General features: G+C 41.7%; 1 protein-coding gene across 1 annotated transcript; it reads right to left on the reverse strand.

The window, feature by feature from the left end:
* Positions 1-1,689: 1,689 nt before the first annotated feature.
* Positions 1,690-22,439, reverse strand: tbc1d30 (TBC1 domain family, member 30). The gene is made up of 15 exons (XM_070929041.1): positions 21,926-22,439; positions 18,594-18,758; positions 12,611-12,672; positions 12,353-12,418; positions 11,484-11,609; positions 10,109-10,294; positions 9,947-10,016; positions 9,562-9,660; positions 9,107-9,275; positions 8,810-8,915; positions 8,596-8,702; positions 8,108-8,247; positions 6,691-6,918; positions 5,856-5,942; positions 1,690-3,898 (listed from the first exon to the last, which is right to left on the reverse strand). The coding sequence occupies exons 1-15, from the start codon at positions 22,437-22,439 to the stop codon at positions 2,640-2,642; spliced, it is 3,384 nt and encodes a 1,127-aa protein (XP_070785142.1). The 3' UTR covers positions 1,690-2,639.

The following is a 22,439-nucleotide window of genomic DNA, read 5'->3' on the forward strand; positions in this document are numbered from 1 at the left end:
TTAAACAGAAAGCCAGTCAACAGAGCCACTTCTCTTTCTTCCAAGTATTTCTTTATTTGGAGTGCAGCAGTGCCCTCTGTTGACATCAAACCTCTTCCAAGTAATCAAGGATACTTTGGTGTAAAGTATGCGTTATCATTTTTCTTTAACATGCCGTCACTCACACAATGCACAGTCAGTCAAAGACACATACACACAATAGACACAACTGCTATTTCATGTGAAACTAAATTTGGTGACCACGTTGGTGTCATTAAATTACAGCATTCCTGTGGTTCAGTGAGTAACAGAGCAAATGGTTTTTCAGTGCTTTTCCATTTTTCCAATACAAAATGAGAATGAACAGACATTTGACTACTGAAGATAAAATCGTGGCAACAACTACTGCAGGGATACTTGATGGCACATGGAGGGGGATAACACACTTGTGGTGGCCCGAGAGGCGCAAAGAGATAAAAACAGAAGACAAAACCATCCCAGATTACTGTATCTGGTCCTCCATGCTAACATTTTGTCATAAATTATCACTATGAACTTGTTAGCGAACTTCATTTCCATCAACATTGGGCCAAATGCATTGGTTTAAAAATGACATTTGTTTGGGACTAGTTAGCCAACTTAATCCCAGTGAATGCTAACTGCGCTGTAACGTTAGCTTCTCACAGACCACATTTCACTTGCCAACATGATAAATCTCCTTTAACATATTCAGAAACTGACAGTATAGGTCAGCCCCAGATTGTGCCTCTCATGAAACTTTACTCAACGTTTTGTTGTTGTTTTTTTACATTTGTCACATTTCGAGTCCCGTTAATGCTAACTGTTAGCTGACGGCTAAATTTAAAAAACACTTGTGAGGTCAATTGACAACACTTACCGCCGTTTACATTCCTAAAACACGCCTCTGGCCAACTGGAAAGAGAAATATTCCACTCCGTGCACAATAAAGATTTTTAACTTGTTTAACAAAACGCAACAGATTATTAATGTAAACAAAGATGGCACCCGGAAGTGACATGTCCCCGCGGTGCGCTCTTCTTTTTCTTCCCCATCTTGAAACGCAGGAAAAATATGAAAGGTTAAAATAATATATCAGATATTTATTATATAGTCGCAATCGATATTAAAACTTTTTATCTAATGATTTATTTATTTTTATGATTAGGGTAATGCATTGTACAAATGATATGTCACTTCCAGCCACATCTTTGTTTGGTTTAGCAACTTGGAAAACAGGTTGAAAATGGTCTTTATCTTTATGCAGCCAACTGAATACTTGTCACCCCAGCAAGGTAGTGTCTGGAAATGCAATGTGGAAATGTTCAAAACAGCATTAAATGTTGTCAAAGTCAATGTCCAAGGTTGATTTCTGTGAGTCGAATGATATCAAAATCAAAGAGAAGCAGGATGTTGGGATGCAGCTGCAACATTTCTTTTTTCACTGAGAGGTTGTTGTTGTTTCTCCAGGACATGAACATGACCTGACTGACCACACTGGGATTTTTCCTTGTATTTACTGGACTACATTTAAAGCCCAGTGAGAAGCAGCAGCTTTGTGGTAAGTTCCCAAGTTAGAATGCTTTCACTGTGGTTGGACTATACTGGGTATACTGGGAATCAACATTGAGGTCTGTGCAGGCTTATTTTATGTGAACCACCAATATGATTTGATTTAGTAAATTCCTTTATGTTTAGATTTGCCACATGTACACAGTATTCACACCCCAATGGTCAAAACAAAACTTGACCAAGCTGGTCTCAGAACAGCATTCCCATTCACACTTTACCACTGGCCGAGATATTACATTCCTCTTGTTCAACAGTCAGGTTACAGACAGAGAGTACACACATAGAATGATTTCACCATTAGACAGACAAAACAAAATGTTAAGTGCGTCAGGACATGAAAAGTTTTAAGACTGGGAACACACTGAAAGTTTGTATGATTCTTCATTTACAGCATTTCTTAGGTATCTTGTGTTTCTTGGGTTATTTTTCTAAATACTTGGCATAGAAATAACTGGATGGCTATTGTGTAATCTCATAGGGAAAAAAAGGAAGTTCATCATATTTCCACATATGGTCCATGTGAGTCCAGAAGGAAGCATTTGTCCAGGCTAGAGTCTCTTCATGTTTCAGTCCTGGGAGAATCCTTTTCTTAAGGTTCACAAACAGATGTCAAGTGCAAAGCAACTTTTTAGAGAGTCCTAAAAACATAGTTCACATCTGTTGCCTTTCCTTTTTTTAATTATGTCTCCATTTATGGTCAAGAAGGGCCTGCATAGGCCACTGTAAAGGGCTCAATACTGTAATAGTCCTGTGGTAGCTTTTCCTTGGCTGAACAGTACCAATGCGGTTGAAACACTAAACTAAACATGACGCTTTGTAGTTGACTAGTTCTTAAATGTCTGTCTGTAATGGCTTGTGAGTTTCTTTATCAGGTGTACAACACTCTCCACATTTCAACATCAATAATCAAGCAATTTCTGAACACATCGGAACTCTACATTTCTAGAACTTTCAATCTACTTCTAATAAGATATGGGTTATTTTCTTGATATGGGGGAGGCAACACGGTGTAGTTATAGAATCATTTTTTATATCATGTAACAACTGTGTGTTTCTGTGTGCAGGGGTTTTCATCGCCTTCCGGTGGTGCCGACACCACTACTACGGTTGAGGTTGCGGCTGAGCTGAGGGAAGTGAACTGTGGGTGTTCTGGATGTAGGACCGTAGAGGCCGAGATTTCTGGCTGCTGTTGACTTCCTGGGCTGCTTCACGCTAGGGAACGGGGAAAAGACCTGCTGTTTAGGAGCGAAGGCGCCGGTGGACGAGAGCGCTGGGGTTGACGGGGAGGAGGACATATGAGATCGGGAAGAAGAGGAGATAGAGGAAAGTGAGGGAGTGGAGGGAGAGGAAGTTTTGTAAAAGGTGGAGGATGCGGGAAGAGGGAGAGAGGAGAAGGCGTTAGCTGAAGGGGATGACGGAAGGCAGGATGCAGAGCTTGGTGTTGGAGTGGAGGGTGGTGTTGGAGAGGAAGAGCAGGATGGATCGAGAGATGCCGACGTAGGGACCGGAGAGGAGGACGGACTCAGCGTGGATGGTGAGGAAGAAGGGAGTGCTGAGTGGTGAGGTGGAGGTAATGCAATGGAGGGAAAGTGTCTGTCAGAGGCGGTGTTTCTCTCTGAACCTGAGGAATCAGACTCTTTGTGTCTGTTTGAGGACGGCGGAGGAGGGAGAAGAGGGACTTGGGGTACAGGTTTAGACTCCGGTAGTGTGGGTTGTGTATCAGCGCTGTTGGGGGAGGTCAAACTTGGGTCGTCCTCTATATCCAGGGAGTCCAGCTGCACCACTACCTCTGCAACTTCTGCTTCTTTTGTCTCATCTTCAGCCTGTGGAGCCTCTCCACATACTGACCCTGTACCACAGGGATCAGGAGATGGAGGCACAGAGGAGTCACTCCCTTCTTCCTGCTCCTCATCATCCCTCTCATTTTCCTCAATCTTCCTCTCCTCTTCACCCTCCAATCCTGCTGACCCTCCCTCTTCCTCCTCCTCACCTTCCCTTTCCTCTGAATCTCCAAAGCCCAGCTGTGCTCGGGCCCTCGCAATATTCCTTCGATGTACCCGGACATGAGCACGCCAGGGCGACCCTGCACCTCCGCCAGAGCTCCCTGGAGACCCAGTACTGTTGGAGGGCAGAGAACCACAGCTCTGCCTGGCAGGGGAGGCGTGACTCTGGGACAGAGAAGTAGGTCGGCACCCTGGTAGTGTGGATGTGCTAGTGGACGCGAGTCTGGAGCCCCCTCCGCGTGGTTTCCGACCCAGAAGGAGGTGGTTGATTACTGAGCTGGAAGGGTTGAGTTGGGAGGCCAGGACACGGGTGGCGGGGCACTTGTCTGGAGGGAAGGTGAAAGGTGAGGGGACAGACACAACAACACATTAAAACAGACTTTCAATAGATGCTAAGTCCCGGTCTCAGCAAAGCACGAACAGGGTCTTAGCGTAAAACACTGTAGCTCAGTAGATATTATGGTTAACTGGATACTGTAAGACTTTAAGAACATTATCCAAATGTAAAATTGATCGGATAAAACTGTTTAAAAGATTGGTTTTCCCATTAAAACTTTACAATCCTATATGTCAATCCTACATTCCCAAAATAATGTAATTTGTTTGCCATAAAAAACCCAGAACATATTGAATTTATAGTGACATGAAACTAAATCATAAAATTTGCAAAGTTCAGAAAACCAGAAAATCATTATTTTACTAAATAAATGATCCATAAAAAATTCATCTCTTCTACAAAATTATCAGATTGCCTTTCTTTTGATTGACAGATTAATTAATTTTTATCAGCATTATAGTCATCACAGAAATAAACAATTGCTGTTGGATCATGCCGATCACAGTCAGTCAGCTGTTCAGAGCAGCTGCTGCCAAACAGCTTAGCGCCTCCATCAGACACCAGGGGGCGTCCAAACTCTTTTGGTTTATCCTCTGAAGGATTCATCCATCAGGCCTCTCACAGAATGAGACGTGCAGTATTTTGGACTACTGGCCAAGTGCATATTAATGTCTCTCATACTAGATAATGTGTACTCTAATATACAGGCTTTTTTTTCAATGTCAGTCAACCATGTTAATGTAAACATGCCTTTATAAAGGCTGATTACAGAGTGTGTTTATACGAGTGACGATTAGTGCAGAAAGATGTTTGAATCTGAAAGGGAAAAAACATTAAATCTCACTGTAATACTGTTACACAAGCTTCACAAATCATATGTTAGCGTGAGAAGAGAGGAGCAACAAACGGAGGGAGTTAGAGGTTAGCGATAGGAGTCAAATCAGAAAGAAACCTCCAGCATACACCCAAAGAAACAGACACATCCGTCACTACTGAAGACATCCTCAGTGTTTTGTTAAATTAAATATAATCCAGAATTATTGGTGCATTGAAAGCACACAGTGTTGTGTCACTATTATAACTGAATACCTTAAGGGATGACTGTATACAGTTGCCAACAACATATTAACACAACTGTGATGTATGTACAGTAGTGACAGGTGTCTCCAGATAAATATGTAGAATATTTACTGGTTCAATGACTTTATACCACCTGCAGCTGGAACAAAACCATCACCAGTCGTCCCAGATACAGTAGTCCCTACACCAAACATGTTGTATTTTGTTAAAAAAGTACAATTAAATTAAATCAGAGTGGAGCAGCTGTTTCAAAAATGCTCTCAAAATGTCAGCCAGAGGCTACAGTACTCCCCTCATTAAAGATAGCCAAACATTTTAATGTTAATGTTATTCTACATTTAAAACAGTTTGCTCAGAATACTGCGCAACACTGCAGCCCCCTGTGCTGTATTACAAAATGAACCATACGTGTATGCACCCTACAGCATTTTGAGAGCATGATATGTATTCAAGCTACAATAAGCAAAACCAGATGTAGTCAGTTTATAGTTATAAAACCTGCAAAGGCTTCAGTGAGCCGGCAGTTCCCTCGCCAGATTTTCAATGCTTTTTTCCCCCCATTGGGTTTCTCTTCAGTTTATCAAGATATTGGTTAAAATAAGCATGAGAGACACATAAAATACACCTGCTTAAGTCTCCTTTCTAAGCACTTAACTTGTGAAAATCAGATTTTTCTTAATGAATCATAATTTCAATGAAAAAACTCTGAAAATCTGCCTTGGGAACCCACAGTGAACATAACTTTATTATGACCGGAGTACTTTACTGTCCTCCTTAAATCATCCAATTACTTTAATTCAAACAAGACCCTCAAATCAGCCCCAGAACACCCAGTTTCAGACGACCCTTTGCTTTGACACCAGTACCGTCAGTGTGTTGGTCGGTACTGTCGCTGTGTTTGCTGGGCTGCTCCTGAGGAACCCCAGGACTTGTGGCCACTTCAGGTCCAGGTCCTGCGAGTCACACATCATCGTCAAACATCTAACTTTCTGCTGCGTGCTTTTGTTTCTGTCCTTCTGTCCATGTAATACCTCATCACTGTCTGTTTCTGTGCGTTTGTGTTCGTAGTTTCATTCACAGAACCGCGTCTTACCCGGGCTTTGCATTTTAATAAAGACTTGGACGTTTACTGCCACTGTCAGCAAAGAGTGTGTAAGTGTAAAAGCAAGTATAAACGTTATAACTTTCAAACACTAAGTGTGCTTCATACTGTGCATTTACTGTACAGTCTGCACAGTTTTTGGTTTTAAAATCATGCGTTTAAACAATACAGGTTTCTGAAGGACAAAATGTCGACATTAAATTGAATATTCTGTCCTGAAATAAGAATTTTCTATGTATTTATGGACAACAAATGACTGTAGCTGCCACCTACAAGGAAGCTGGGTTACTATATCCTAAAGCAGTCGTTCCCAAGTGACTTTAAATAATGGCACCCATCATAGCATGTTGCTGTCATGCAGCATATGTTTTTTTTATATGGTGATTTTATTGTAATGTATTGCTTATCTATTCTGTTTTGATGTGGTTGAAAGAGTCCTAAAGCGACAGTTTTCTAATGACATTGAAGCTATTCCCTTCAGACGTAAATGTGAAAACAATGAACAGGAGAGGCAGTAAAAGATGAACAGTAAAAATAAAACAGTGGGGATTGATGGTCATGGATTAAGTTATGATTATGACTATTATTACTCTCTCTACCTGTGCGTATGTAGAGTTGCATAGCCTGTTGCTGCTGCCGCCTTTTGATGCGTGCATATTGCTTCTTCAGGGCGTAGATGTCGGTGCTCATTCTCTCCATCATCATGCTGTTGATTGCTGCTTGATGCTCTGCCCTGGCACCTCCTCCTCCTCCTCCACCTCCTGCCCCTCCAGCTCCCACGGCTCCTGGGCTCAGCTCTGCGATGTTCCCCTGCTCTGCTCGCTGGTCTGGAGGTCGAAAGAAGAAGACGCGCTGATCAGGTCTCATGTCACGTTCTTTTATCCCAACATTAAACTCTTCTTCTGCTTTCTTTATGTTTTTACGTAACAATGCCTGACCTTATCGACTTTGGCTTTTGGACAAGAAATCGAGAGATTCAAAGATTAGAGTCCACGGCTTTAATTCAGAAAGCAAAATACACAAATCAGACAAAATCCAATGTCCTTTTTTAAGCTCCTTTTCTTACTTATTTGCTCACCCAGTTTTGTTTTTATCCCCTTTAATCAAGTTCAGCTGACCACCCGAGACACAAAACTAAGTGTTACATAAAAAAGCCTCTCGATGCTATCAGAGGAAGATGACAACAGAATTTGGGGGGGTCTGTGTTGTATTTATTTTATATTTGAGAGACTGAAGACCACAGTAATGCATTCAGTCTAAAGTTACAACAAGACCAAAGCGATTCAGTCCTTCCTGTTTCTTTCCTCTGATGGCATCAACATTATGCTTTTAGACAAAAGAAGCCTTTGAAGACGAGGTAAAAGTGCATTTTGTTGACTGATGTTTGATATTTACTTCACTGAATTTCCTGTTTTCTCTTTGGCTTTACTGAAAAAGGTCAGTGTGTTGGAAGTTATTTTTCCATCACTTTTTCAGCAGCTCTTCCTCCTCTTGTGTTGCAAAGACCAAATCCAACCCAGCGGCACAAAATGTAAAATACTCTGTAGAGGAACGTAGCAGCTGCCGGCCTCGTTTGTTTACTGTAATTATACTGTTGTCTCATAATGATTTATTGATGTTCGTGTGCTACACTTTCTCTGTTTCCCTTTTGAACCAGGTCAAATCTGATACTGAGATCTAGTGAGGTTAAGTGAAGCACTCATTTCTGTCTGAAGTCATTTTTAAATCTCTCTGGAGAGTGAAGACGACTGCTTCAGATCTAAACCAGTGTTTTTAACTAAATCCTTCAGGCTGTTTGCCTTTTTTTTCATCTTTGGAAGAGCCGCTGAAGATGGAGGAAGTGGGGATTTGTCTGGAGGAGATCAGACGCGGTTTGTACTTGGAGTCAAATCGGGGGCAGAACATGAGGATTTGGGGCACGAGTAGTTTGTCTTGAGCCACTTGGCTGCCGTCTCTGTACCCTCTCCACTGGCTGCCATTGAAATCCTCTGTAGTAATTCATGTGGCTGCACTGACCTTTGAGATGTTTCTGGTATCTCTGCAACTCGGGGGCCAGCAGGCCACCCAGGGGACCCAGGCAACCGAGCGCCGTCACCATAGAGTCTTCATCATCCATATCGGCATCGTCATCGCTCTCCCAGCTGCCCAGACCACCACTAGGACAAGGTAATAACATCATCATCATCACCACCATCTCACACACACACATGTAAACTAAATAGTCTATTTAGGGTTTTCCTTAATTCTAAACATTTTGGGAACAGCTCTTGCTCCCTAGTGCAGGTTGTAAAAGTCGTGTTTTGTGTAACTTAGATAAGGCTGCAACTTACAACCTGTGTCTGTATTTGTACAAGAGGTAAGCTTTCATTTGTACAAGCAAAGGACAATTTAAAAAGAAAATTCGGCCTCTAGTTTAAAAGATACCAAGTGGAGTATAATATTTAAACTCAAATGATAAGTAACACGCACACAATGCTACTGAAATTGATGAAAATAGAACAAACCTTCCATTGGATTTGACTGAGGTAGGGAACGGAGTGATGTTGTAGGTGTATTTCTCTCTCAGCTCAGCCAGTTGAGGGAAAGGAAACACCGCTATGGAGTAAACCTCCTGATAGACAGAGAGGAGGGAGGAGAGAATAATTACAGTACCTACATCAATTTAAGAACATCGCTGAGGAGGTTAAAGGGGTGAGAAGGGTTTTGTTTGTCCCGTACCTGCATGAGTTCAGCAGGATCAATGAGGCTGTGCTCCAGCATCTCCTGAGTGAGACAACCCATCGTGCTGTAAAACTCATCCGCTGTCTGACAGTACTCGATCCTCCTGGACAGACACAGAGGGACGAAGACAAGCAGCGTTTATAAGATGGGACGATGGAGGAGACAGGAGGGGAGGAAGAGGAGCAAAAATCAAGACGGAAGAGAAGAGAGAGGAGGATGAATATGCATATTGTAGATATACAGTACTAGTAGCATTAGCAGTGTATTCATTTGTGTAAGCGACGGTCCACTCACTCTCCCAGTCTCTCCCAGATGGCGAGGGCGACCCGAAACAGCACCTCTGAACCCTCGAAGAAAACCGAGTCCCAGATCTTCAGCACGGTGGGTGCCGGCAGGCAGGTGGCGAACATGGTGAGGAACCACTGCATAGTGAACACGTTGGTCAGTGGAGGTTCGTAGCTGCCTGCGAGAACACAGACGTGTTATTTGTGACATTAAGTGAGTTATTTGAACAAATACAACCCCAAATATTAAAGCACTTATTCACAGAGACATGAACGCGACATTTGCTAGTTGCCTCTGCATGAAGGTAAAAGTTACAAATGGCTTACAGACGATAATACTTTCTTAAACTTATGATAATCTAACAGTCGAAGCAGCATCAGGTAGCTTTGCATGCTGTTGGCACTGAATATTTATACCAGGTAGCATCTTTGTAAACACTGACACACAAACACACAGATTTGTACCTCCAGCCTCTCTGTTGGCAGCTTTCTGAAGGTGGTGGAGATGCTGGGACAGTCTGGGCAGCTTTAGACGCAGCAGGTCTCTGAACACCGCCATGTCCACTGACAGAAGAAGACATTACAGATTTGATTTGACTTGACTTGATTATTTGACTAACATTTTGGACTAAAAGATGTCAGAAAATAGTGAAAAATGCCCATCAGAGTTTCCCAGAGCCGAAGTTGACATATTTTGATTGCTTGTTTTGTTCGATCTATCATAGAAGACTAATATAAAACAGAAAATAGATTTGAGAAGCTGGAACAGGTGAATTTTGTGCCATTCTTGCTTAAAAAAATTGCTTCAACAATTATCGATTATCGAGCCTATGTGTGTGTGTGTCATTACCTGACAATGCTCGCAGGTTGTTGGCAAAATAACTCTCAGGCAGCACTTTGTCAATCAGATAGATCATCACCTGAATACAGAGGATAGTGAAGTTTAATTATTCTTCAAAGGACACAAGGCAACATACAAACTCTCCCAGGAAGCAACCGTTTTATTCAATACCTTTAGTGCATCGCTCTCATCGCCCTCTGTGACTTCCAGTATGAGTGCAGCCAGTACGTTGAATCCTTGGCAGTAGCCCACAGTTTTATTCCAGCGGGCGTACGCCAGCAGCACCCTCTTCAGCACCACCCTGTCCTGCTCTCCCTCCTGGCCACAGTAAGAACTGCAGCCCGTCCTGTGTAGGTCCTGGGATGCACAGTATGGATTATTTTATTACAACTGGATAAATGAATTCATGCATTTAGGACAGAGACGGTGACGAGAACACAGAGAAGTAGATGATCGGACTTTGCCCTGTTGATGGAAACAGCTGTTACTCTGTTGAATCTCTGAGTCACTGTGAGAGAGAAAAGAGCTGCAGTGTTTCCATGACGCAGAGTCATGAGCAAACATCCTTTACCGGACTCTCAACTTTATTTACACTCAGGTGGATCAATGATGGCTATTGAATCTGAGCCGTTATTACTGTGCACTTCCTGGAGATCACTTGTCAATGAAATAGCTCAGCACAGTTCAACAGGTTCAGCCTGTTGTGTGAAATAGTTTGTGTGTCTTCAGTTGAAATGAAAATGACTTATTCTCTTCACATAGTAGTCTGTGCCAGTACAGGTACACCAGTATTTCAGGATCATAGAAGACTATTAAAGGTGGATTTTAGATGGTCCGCGTCTTCTACATTGAAATAACAAAAAAGTCTGACAAAATAACTTTCACTCAAGGTCCATTTCATGGCTTTTCTGGAGCTTTCTTACGAATATTAATGTCTTCATCAGTGAATGGAGATTGCTCAGATGTTCAGTCATCATATTTGCTGATGAAGACTGTGAGATGTGGTTGAAAGTTCAGATAAAAGCCAGTAAGTGGACCAAGATCAAGAATTTCACATTTCTTTATCTTAAACTTGTAGGTCATTAAATTACATTTTTTTCAGATTTCTTATGTCTGTGAAAAGACAAAAAACGGTTCTAATACTAAACTTTGAGATTCAGATTCTTCAAGACCAGCTTGAGTGGATATTTTATAATCAACCAGTTTCAGTGGATGGTCGATTGATGGTCTAATTGCTGCAGAATACAATTCTGGATGAAAACATTGGATATTTTCTTGTATGAACGTCATTAAACTGTAGAAATATTATATCAGCAGTTTATTTGCAAACAATGGGTAACGATGTTTATTAAAAGCTAGGTACAACACATTACACCAATGACTGCAGTACTAGTTTCTCTCTGCTTATTTTAATCTGCATGCTGTGGAAAAATGCTCAGGACACACTTTAAAAACACAAATGCTCACAAACCCTCTGCAAACACACACACACACACACACACTCATCTCATCCCCAACCCCCAACACAACAATACGATCTGATTACCTTGACGATTTGGATGCCGAGGGAGTCGTCGTCTGGGTTGCTTCGCTCGTTAAAGGCAAAGCGAAGCGTCTTCTCCCAGTCAATAGAGATACTGTGGAGATACTGGTCTGCTAGCGTTAGCCAAACCTGCAGATACACAAGGAACCACCATTAATTATAGAATAGTATCAACAGGTAACTAAACTCACAGGAGAAATAGTTAAAACATCAAGACAAGTTAGGATCCAGATTTTCATTTCCCTACTGCGCCATACGAGCAAAATATTTAAACTATTTAACCTTCCAGCATATTCTCAGGTTTCTTTTCGTGCACTTGTGTAAGAGGTCCCTTGTTCACAGAGATTCATTTTGTTTTGCAAGTTCAGGAAGGAGACAAGATTTCATTGTTCGTCTCCTCTGATAAGATGAAAGTAATCACTTCCATTTCCCTGCTCTCTCTTCCCCAGAGAAGAAGTAGTGATGTGAGATAAATGGAGCGTTGTAGACAAAGTGCTTCTGCATGTTGTTCTTTTTAGACTACGCTGCCTCTCTCAAGACTGTAAAAGTCTGTTTTCTTTATTATTATCGACCTGCAAGCAGAATTTTCTTGTAATAGCACAACAGGGTCGTCACTTCCTTGTACTATATAGCCTCTGGATTAGCATCAGGTCTTATTTATGAACGTTTCTTTTCATATGGACAATATTTCCAAGTGTTGTGGCTCAGAGTTGAGAGCTACTAAAAGTACTATTTCAAAATAATCTGCTATTTTCATTCTCATTCTCTGTGTAGCTCAGTGACTACAGCAAATTACCAACTTGCCACCATTTGGGAAAAAAAGATAATTGTCCCAACAATGCCATATGTCATACTTAGTTTAAGTTACATACCCTCTTCCTCCATTCCTTTGGGATCCCAGTGGGGAGTCGAGCCACTGCTTTAAGGGCGTCGTACCACTGTAGGGAAGAAAACACACAGGTTTTATTTACCCTTTTAATTAACCAGCACACTCCCACTCAGGCCAAGTGTAACCCAGCAATATAATGTTAATACTTGATGTACTTATACTGCATTATTTACTGACTTTCATTAAGAGAAAAACAGTTATCACAGATCACATCAGAGCAGACATGTTGGGGAGTGCTTACCTGCTGGAATCCATTCTTTCCCAGCGATGGTTCAATGGTGAACTTCAGCCTCGTGTCAACTCCTACAAATGAACAGAGACACCCGGTCAGACTGTTCCTGAACCAGATCTGGGTGACCTATCATTGTACTGGTCCCTAAGTTATTGTGTAGAAGATTTTATACTGAAAGGGAGTGTGATCCAGATGGATGGAAGCTGAAACAGTACAAGCTTGACCCCCTTCATCTTAAGCCTAGACCCTGTAACTCTTAAGCCCCCAGGGGTCCAAACCATGAAGGAGTTTAAAAGCATCTTAAACTGAGGGGATACCAGAGTCCAGGAGGCTTAGTTTTTACATGAGATGGCATCAAGCAAACCAACCAAATATTATGACTGCAATAATAAGGCAAACCAAAATTAATTACTTCTTTTATAAGATTTATTTAAGTCAAATCCCTCCTGTAACAAATAACTACTGACTAGTTTACAGATGCTAAAGTGTGGCAGACTTTTCCACAACTATTTTTACACGATAATATAAGAAAAAAAACACGGGATTTAAGGCTCTAGTTCTCCTATTAAAAGCGTAGATTTCTGAACAGAGTCTGGAGCTGTGGGACGCTTCACGGAGGAGGCGCTGTCCATTTCCGCGTGGTGCTGATTCCGCGTTTCAATCACGAGCGTCACTGCAAATCGTCTAAAAATCTGTTTGCACGCACACGCGAACATCTTTAGAAAACATTCAGCGCTGTGGGATAAGACCAAACGGAAATGAAACTTTGATCCAAGTTAAGAGGGAAGGCCCTGACATGTTTCGGCTCTGGGCCAACAGCTCCGGCTGCGGCCATTTCTCTCCCCAGTCTCCCTCCAGTCTCTGGAGGGTTGTGCTCGGTCTGTCAAACGGCAGCCGATCGCACTACAAGAGTGAGCAATGTCATTTTCATTCCGTTAAAAGTCCCTCAAATAAGATAAAGTATGTGTTTAACCTGCATGGTCCGCCTCTGTCGGTTTGTCCTGCGCCATCCTGGATGAACGCCGCTTTATTCTGCGGTTTCCTGTCGGAGCTCTGGGAGAGGATTAACGCGGAGAACCCTCCTACTTCCCGGTCACAGATTAGACCAACACAACTGACACACAGCGTGTGTTTAACGCTGGCAACATCCAGGGGTGACCCTCCTTCATAACAGGTGATAGTTTCATCTCTTCAGGGTTTAAATTAATTGAAATTAACCAAGTTGTAAAGGGACCACGGGGGAGAGAGGAGGGGGGAGAGAGGGCAGGTAGGAAGAAACCGAAGGAGGGAGGAGGCAGGAAAGGAAGCAAGGAAGGGGGGGGGGGGGGGGCAGTGGTGGAAGAAGTACTCAGATGTTGTACTCAAAAGTAGTAATAAAACAGAGTAGAAATACTCTGTTACAAGTAAAAGTCCTGCATTCATTTTTTTAACTTCAGTACTTCGTACTTAAAAGTACGAAAGTATTAACATCAAAATATACTTAAAAGCACCAAAAGTAAAAGTATGATGCATTAATGTGCGCATCACATCACCCCATCAATAAAGTTTCATCTTAACTTATAATAATACATCGTTGTTTGTTGATTATATTTCGTATTATTAATCTGAATCTGCAAAATAAGTATTAACTGAAGCTATCAGAGTAAAAAGTACATTTGCAATATTAGTGGAGAAGAAGTATAAGGTAGGACAAAATGGAAATACTCAAGTAAAGTACAAGTACCCCAAAATTGTACAGTACAGTACAGTGCTTGAGTAAAGGAAAAATGGAAGGTGAGAAAGAGGAGGAGAGAGATGAGATGGAGGAAAGAAGGATGGCACAACAAAACAATCCAAATTAAAATATCATGAAGTATGCTACATGCAACTTGTCCTCTATTCTGTTCTTCTCTTTATTTATGAACACCAGATTTATGGCTTTGGTGTCTATTTATACAAAAAGCTTGTGCACATCAGTTTGATCAATAAAAACAGGTTAGTTTTCAAAGCCACTTGACTGTAGAGAAGAAGAGGTGAGGACGGTAATAAAACAGCGCTCATTCATTTCAGCACCAGGCTAACGAACAGCACTGACCCGATGGGTCTTATCTGAGACAACGACTATTTCTTTAAACTACTTGTCAAACGCGAACACATCCCAGCAGATCGGGATCATCTGGAGGCTTTTGGCTGACTATAAGTCACAGCAAGAAGAAGTGAAGTAATGATTGAAAGCTGATATGTCCTCAGATATCTGGTCAGTGTGATGCATTATTAGATGAATAAAACAGCCCCGTGTGCTTGCATGATTTGATTTTGAACTCACTGGAGCTCACATTAGTCATTCTGTCAGGTTTAATACTGACTCATGTTGGAAATGAGCTCATCTGACACCTTAAGGGTCTTTTGGGAAAATTGGATCATTGCTTTGTGATACATTCATGTCATACAGCAAAAGACTCCACAGCTGCATGTTATTATTATGCACTTTCTGGAGGTCTAATATATTATATCTATCAGCTTATATCAGCCGTAATTACTCTAAATTACTTAAATGTTGTATAATTGTAGGTGCATACAGTTGCAGCATACATAGGGACATACTGTAAATTACAGCAGGCCTGTTTGAGCAGTAAATCAAAAAGGAAAACGGGATGCAGCCGCAGGATGAGCAAAATGTGCCACTGTGAAACATATTGACCAGAATAATATCTTGACATTCATCCCAGTAAGGGACATGCGTGCTGAGTGTCACCTGGCTCTAAGGTGCAGAGCAGCCGGGGGGCGCTCCTGGATATCCCGTTCCGTTTCTTCAGGACGTTGCTGATGATGTTACCGACCCCTCCCGATCCCTGCTGCCGCTGCTTCACGCCCGCCCTCGGCCTCCTGCCGGCGGCGGGGAGCCGCTCCTGCCTCATCGGGAATCGAACCGTGCAACCCGCTCAATCACTTCATCGTCGTGCCCCGCTTTAATAATCCTCCGTTAAGACTTCCTCAGAGACGGAGGTGCAGCTGCTCCTCTAAACGCTCTCCTCCCAGACGTTCAAAACGAATCGATTACACCGATTACCGGGTTTCAAATCTCTTCCGGGGACAGCGTGTGTTTCCGACTTCTTCCCGAGGAAATGAAAGACCTTCCGTTCCTCGTTCAAGACGTCCGGGATGCCTCTTCAAGCGACTCAAACATCCACACAAAATATCAAAAAATAGCCGATCGGTTTGGGAGGAAATAGCCGGTTTGTGCTGCTTGTGCTCGGGAGCGCTGCTGATGCTGCACACCTCCTCATCCTCCTCCGGTTTGGCGTCACCAGGAGGAGGTGCGAGGACGGAGGGATGCGGTAGGATGGAGAGACACGTGGGGAGGAGATAGAGACGGATGAGGTAATGGAGGAGAGGACAGGGAATGAGAAAGAGAGAGAGGAAAGGGCTGGATTTTCGTTTCTTTAACCCACAAATAAACAATAACATAAATAAGCTGAATGGCGGAGAGGAGAGGAGATAGATGAAGCAAGACTCAAGGAAACGATGTGATTTCTGCATCAACTACATTTAAAGATACAGCAGGACGTGACAACGCGTCCATACTGAGAAAGAATTAGCCTGTTCTTTATTAATAAAGTAGATTCACAGCTAAATGGCTGACTGGGGACACTTCAGCTGCTATTCTGAGGTGGATCGATCCACGTAAAATAACTATCACTTACTGGTTGACCTGAAAAATCTGCACCAATCACAGAGATTTTATGCTTTGACATAACAGAGGAGGTCTGTACAAAGAGGCAGAACATAAATCTGGAAGATTTAGTGGAGCTGAAAGGATTAATCGATTGTCAGAATATTAAGTGGAAGCAATTTTTTTTAATAATGGATTAATCATCTAGATTATTCTTTAAGGAAATTAACTGAATGTCTGTTTGTTTTGGACTGTTGGTTGAACAGAACAAGCAATTTGAATATTGAAACTTGGGCTTTGGAAACTTGTTTTATTAACCAAACAATCTGTCGAGCAAACAATCAACAGATTAAATCGATAACAGAAATAATCGCTAGTTGCAGCCTTAATGTTTAATGAAATGGGCCCATTACCTCTAAACGTTCTTATCCCAAGATACTAAAACACACCTAAGGATGACCAGAGAATGTAAAATAAGGCAATCGGATTCTTAGAAAAATGTAATTTCGAACTATTCTGTTGTTAGAAACTGAATAACTGAAACTTTAAACTCGATATGACTGATTTACAGAAGAGTCACGGCCAGACTCACATTGCAAAGGGCTAAAATGTTTTGCAAAGACGAGGTGATGCACACCTCAGGAAACATAGTGGAAGTCACCCACTTCACCAAACAGCTCCCTCAGAAACTGGAGAGCAACTAAAGGAATGACGTTTGCAATCTAAATGGATGATGCATGACACTATGATTCAGTCGTACAGGTGCAGTAAGTGCTTCCTGAGTGGAAAAAAAAAAACACATCCCGTTTTAATGGCATACTGAATCAATATCTGCGGCCAGGATGAAGATAACAATAAAAGAAGGCCTCCATGATAATGTTCCATAACCAGTGATGCATCATGAGAAATCATCTCGTCTCTAGGTGTTTCAATTGGATGCTCTAATAACTCTAATTTGTTTTCCACCATGAAAATACTCACTCCATCTTTAGGCTCCTGTCAGAGACCTGTTGATGTAGATGTAGTATTGCTGCAATTCCTTCAATTGATAGGAGGTTAATATGGATTAATACTCCTTTCAAGAAAAAAAACACAAGTTTACTGAAAGAAAAATGACTGCCTTAGGTTTTATTGAATTGTTTTATATATAAACATGTAACATGAATCAAATAAGTGCAACTAATCCGTATTAATGTTCACTGCACACAAAGATCCGACACATATTCTGAAAAATCAGACACTGAAATGTAGAAAACTTGTGGAAATGACAAAGTCAGACAAAATCAATGACATTTATTGAATGCTTTGATTAACAAATGTCAGTGTTACATCAGAACGTGCCCTTTTCTGCAACCCTAGAAAGGGTTAAAATGCTGATACTGGCAGCTGCTTGGCCAATCATAACACACAGCTCTCAACAGCAGCCATGTTGGCTCCACAGTAACTGACTGAGCCAGCAGCTGTGTTAAATACTGGCTATACTGGAAATATTGGCACAACCTGCCCATGTAGCCACGTGTTAATGCCTCCAGTGCAGAGAAAACCCAGAGTGTCATTGTATACTATACCTCCATGTGAGCCATCGTGCTGCATGTTGACAGAACAGAACAGTGAATCAAAGCAATACGCACACAGACCGAAATTCCTTCAGTTGTGTTTAAGAGAGAAAAGGCTGATTATGAGGCTAAAGCTGTGTGAAGGAGCTAATGTCAAAAGATGATGAGCTCCCAAGAAAGTGAAATAATTCTCAAACATGTTGTCATCGTGGATTTAGCCCTATTGTTATTCTCCCAAAGTTAGTATAGTCCGGATATTTCATGTTCATAGAATGAGGCTTAATCCATAATCTCTTCCCTGGGAAAAAAATCACCTTTGTAAGCTACGTTTCCAAACGTCTCTTATGTAACAGGACAGTTCGTTGAATTGGAATTATTTTACAGGCGGTTTTGGAGTTGAAGGGCAGAGAGATATGAAAATGAACATATGACCCCCCCCCCCCCCCATTGTCAGGCACTGTGGCCCTATGTCACGGCCCATTATGTAAATTTGAGAGCTATTTTCATACAACATGTGATATGACAACGAGGACCGGGTCCTACATATAGTGTAGAAACCTGTAAATCTACAGTACCTTGCAAATGCATTCGACCCTCTTGAAATGTTTTACTTTTTAATTGAGCTTTGAAGTTATTTCCACATGTTTACTCTGGATTTTTAGCCTGTGATGGCTTGTAGAGCACCTGAACATCAGACCAAACAATCGTGCATCCTGTAGTACCATCCACTCAATGCCCATCTTTTTTAGTATTAAAGCTAAAAGGAAGAAGTGTGTGTTCTTACGTCGTTTTTGTGAGACGGCCTGAAGGCAAGCTGTTATGATGTCGTAGTTCTTCTGCAGTTTGTGGCAAAGTCGGTCCCGTCTCCTCAGCTGGCGAATCAGCTTGGCTGACTGCAGGCCTGAACGGTATTTGACCTCCTGGATGATTGAACGCAGCTCCTCTGGGGCTGAAAAGGCAAACACAACAAAGTTTAATCAGGGTTGCCATAGCATTGGTAAAGCAGGGTTTCCTGTTGTTTTTCAAAGGCGGCAAAACAGTCAAGTTTCTGTATATTTGAATGAAACTCAAAATCTAAAGTAAATGTGTGAAAGTCTGAACAAAGTTAGTGACACAGAAGCTGTTTTCGCACTCAGAAAATTCACATGAACGAGCTAAAAAACTCAGATGTCAGACTTATTCACCGGCACGTAAACGCATTCCTCCTTTATGGGCTCACAGTTTTATTTTCTTCCAGTGAATATTGTCTCAAAAAGCACACAAATAAACGCAACTGATCCCAGATGTGCCAGGTGATGTGTACATTTGAGAGCCAACTTTTCTCTCTATAAAACGATGCAGTTCAAAATCCTATTTGCAATTCCCACATTAGCTCGGACAACGATTACAAGAGTAAAAATATTGTGAAGTGTTTATTTTTCTGTTTGAGTCATAGCACAGAGGTGCATTTATTCATGTCTGTCTAAAATATAATGTATTCTTAATGAAGCTACTCGATACAGTTTGAAATAACATGTGATGTCTGCACTCCACTGTTAGATCCCAATATCACATCATTTGTTTTCCAAGCTGCAGGCAAAGAAGAAATGAAAACCAGAACACAGCCTCCTCGCAAACAAAATCAGATTTTCAACTGGAGGTGATCGGAGACAACAGATCTGTGTGTGACAGAGCTCATTGTTGTGTTTGTTATTTCATTTTTCATGGGTGTAAAATAAAAGGGCTCAGTGTTTTAAATTGTTTTTCTTCACAAAAGAACCAGTGATTCAAACTTTGAAGCAGAAGAGCACTAATGTAACAACAACAATAAAAACTAATCTACAGTAAAACTGCCATCCGCTACACATGAGGCAGTCTGGGCTGAATATTAAAATCAAATATTATATCTCTCATTATAAACAGTATTTTTTATGATTACATACCAAACATTTGCTCATTACGGCTTCAAAAAAGGGATGATTTGCTGCTTTTCTTCATTTCATATTAATATATCTTTGAATAAAAATGAGAACATCAAGGTTGAACAGACCAAAACGTTATAAATTAATAAATATTCCAGCAGTAATCAAGACAGTATGGGAGTTTTCTCTTTTTAATCAAGTTGTGCTTTCCTCCGACCTACCTGTCACATATTCAGGTGAGCAGAGACTTTTTCAATATTATTACATATTACATATCTTCAAATCACCGTTAAATAGTTAGAAATCTGCCCGAGGAATCACTTTGCATGTGAATTTGTCCAATGTTTCACATTTACTTATTTATCACAGATTAAAACAAAAGATTAAACAATTAATCAACTAATCAAAACAAATGACACACTAATCAATAATGAAAACAGTCATAGTTGCATTTCCATATTAACATCATTTACATTTGCACCTTCCTTGGGAGGTCAAAGGTCACGGTCACCTACAGACAACACCCAGTAGGTGACAGGGTCTCCCTTAAGCTTGGTGAGTCCTCACATTTATACATTTACCACCTAAACTTCACCGCAGGCCATTAATCCCTGACTAAACACACATTTTAGCTGTTCTTTGAGGCGTAATCATTACTGTTTCCTCTTCCTGAGTGGCAGCCCTCTGCATTGTTTAACTTGACCGAGCCTCACGTGTGTAGAGGGCAAACACTAGACTCACGGGCCCGACTGTGTTTACTGGAGGATCCCACTCCAACAGAGGAAACAATGGCGGCGTGGCACTCACAGTAACATGCCTTTCAAGACTCCGAGGCTACGCACTGAGTAGTAAACACACAGTCTCTGAGTGTGTTTGTGCATGTGAAGGTGTGCATACTCTGAGGCTACCTGTCAGTCACGTCAAACTAATCAGTGTCTGATCTCCAGCCAGTTTAGCCTCTCCTGATATCTGATTACAGTGAACTCTTGTAGACATATCTTGATAAACAAATGACGTAAAAAAGGTACATGAGTACAGACTCATCTCACTGAAAGAATCACATTGATTATGGTGCATTCAAGTCTCAGGTTATTAAATGTCATTTCCTTGTGATTTCAGCTGCCAACAATAGTGGTTGTGATGTTTTTTAAATTCCTGCAACCAAGTGTCACAGTTTGTTTAACCAAGATGCATCTCTTTGGCAAGATAAACATAGTCAGGAAAACCCTCTGTGGTAAATGTGTTGAGGTATCTAGACATCTGTGCTGCCTGGAGTATTGAAATATTTCATGCAGCCAAGTCTGTGGGTGATGACAGTGAGTGTCAACCAAGCAGGTGGAGGTGGTGCCACCTGTGGTACATCTGTGATATGCAGTTTGTAATTGGCATATGCTGTAACAGCAGCAGCAGCAGGAGCAGCAGCATATCAAGAGTAAAACGTGTCACTTTCTAACCTCAGTTCTGCTGCAATCACATTTATTTTGGCTCAACATTATCAAATACTTTGACTCATCAGTTTCTACAACAGATTAGTGAAAGCTAAGATGTGGACTCCCTTCAATAACTATAATGGATGCCACAGAGCACTTCTGGTAGACAAAAACATGTACAAAGGATCCTTTGTGCCAAGAATGAACTAACAGGACAGAAATATATATATTTATTTACAAGTTGTCTCAGTGTCTGCACATGTATTGCTGTAATGTTGTTGATTTGAAGTCTATCCTACTCTATCTAATTTGTACATATTCCCTATGAAAAAACATGTTTGTTTGGATGGATTAGATTTGTCCACTGTCACTTTTAAACACAGTTGATGATCAGGAAGTATTCTATTAAATGTTTTAAATTATTCCTCATGTAAGTGACCAATATAAAGCATAGTGTAAACATCCAAAATAATAAGTACTGCCATATACCTATGAGCTGAGAGATATCTTGAATACCAATATCATATCCAAATATCAGCCCTGACAAAGACGGTTAAAAATCTGCTTAGTTTATAAAATTGAGAGCTGCAATTATAGTTTTTAATTATAGCAACCAGGCCTTTACAAATAAGCAAAGCCATACTTACTTGACCTGTTTGTTTGGGTGTTTTCTACTCATCTGAATCGAGGGTCTAAGGTTTGAGGATGTTACAGATTGTAAAGAAAAGAAGAAGAAGGACCTGTGGACGCCCCTGAACACAAACACCCACGCACACAACCCTCACCTTTCTGGGCCAGGTAGTTCATCTGATGCCTCCTGGTGTGCTTCTCCTGGAGCTCCTGGAGGAAGCTGGACCCGGAGTTACTGCGGCCCAGAAAAGCATCAGATCCGGACGCCTCCGTGGAGCTGTCCCAGCTGTCCACATTCCTCCTGCTGCCTCCGCAGTACGTCTCATAAAGCTCCACCAACAGACAGTCCACTATGGAAGTCCTCGGAGCTCTTACTCCATCTCCCAGGAACTCAGAGTCGCTGTCCCCGGCCGTGTGGGTCTTTTGGGTGGCGGTAACGGTGCCAGGTGGAGCTCCGTGCCCGCTGGGGACCTGCTGCTGTCCAGGAGGTGATGATGTGTCACTAGGTGACTCGGCGGGGATCGTCCACTGCTGGAAGCCGGAGAAATCATCCTGGAGGGAGGTGGCAGAGTTGACAAAAACGCCGCTCTCGTCCTCGGAGCACACGCCGCCGTCGCATATGTCAACTTCCAAAAGTTCATTCCCGTTTGATTGCACCTCCGACGCCAT

Source organism: Enoplosus armatus, chromosome 22 (genome assembly GCF_043641665.1).
Source record: "Enoplosus armatus isolate fEnoArm2 chromosome 22, fEnoArm2.hap1, whole genome shotgun sequence".
Classification (NCBI taxonomy): Eukaryota; Metazoa; Chordata; class Actinopteri; order Centrarchiformes; family Enoplosidae; genus Enoplosus; species Enoplosus armatus.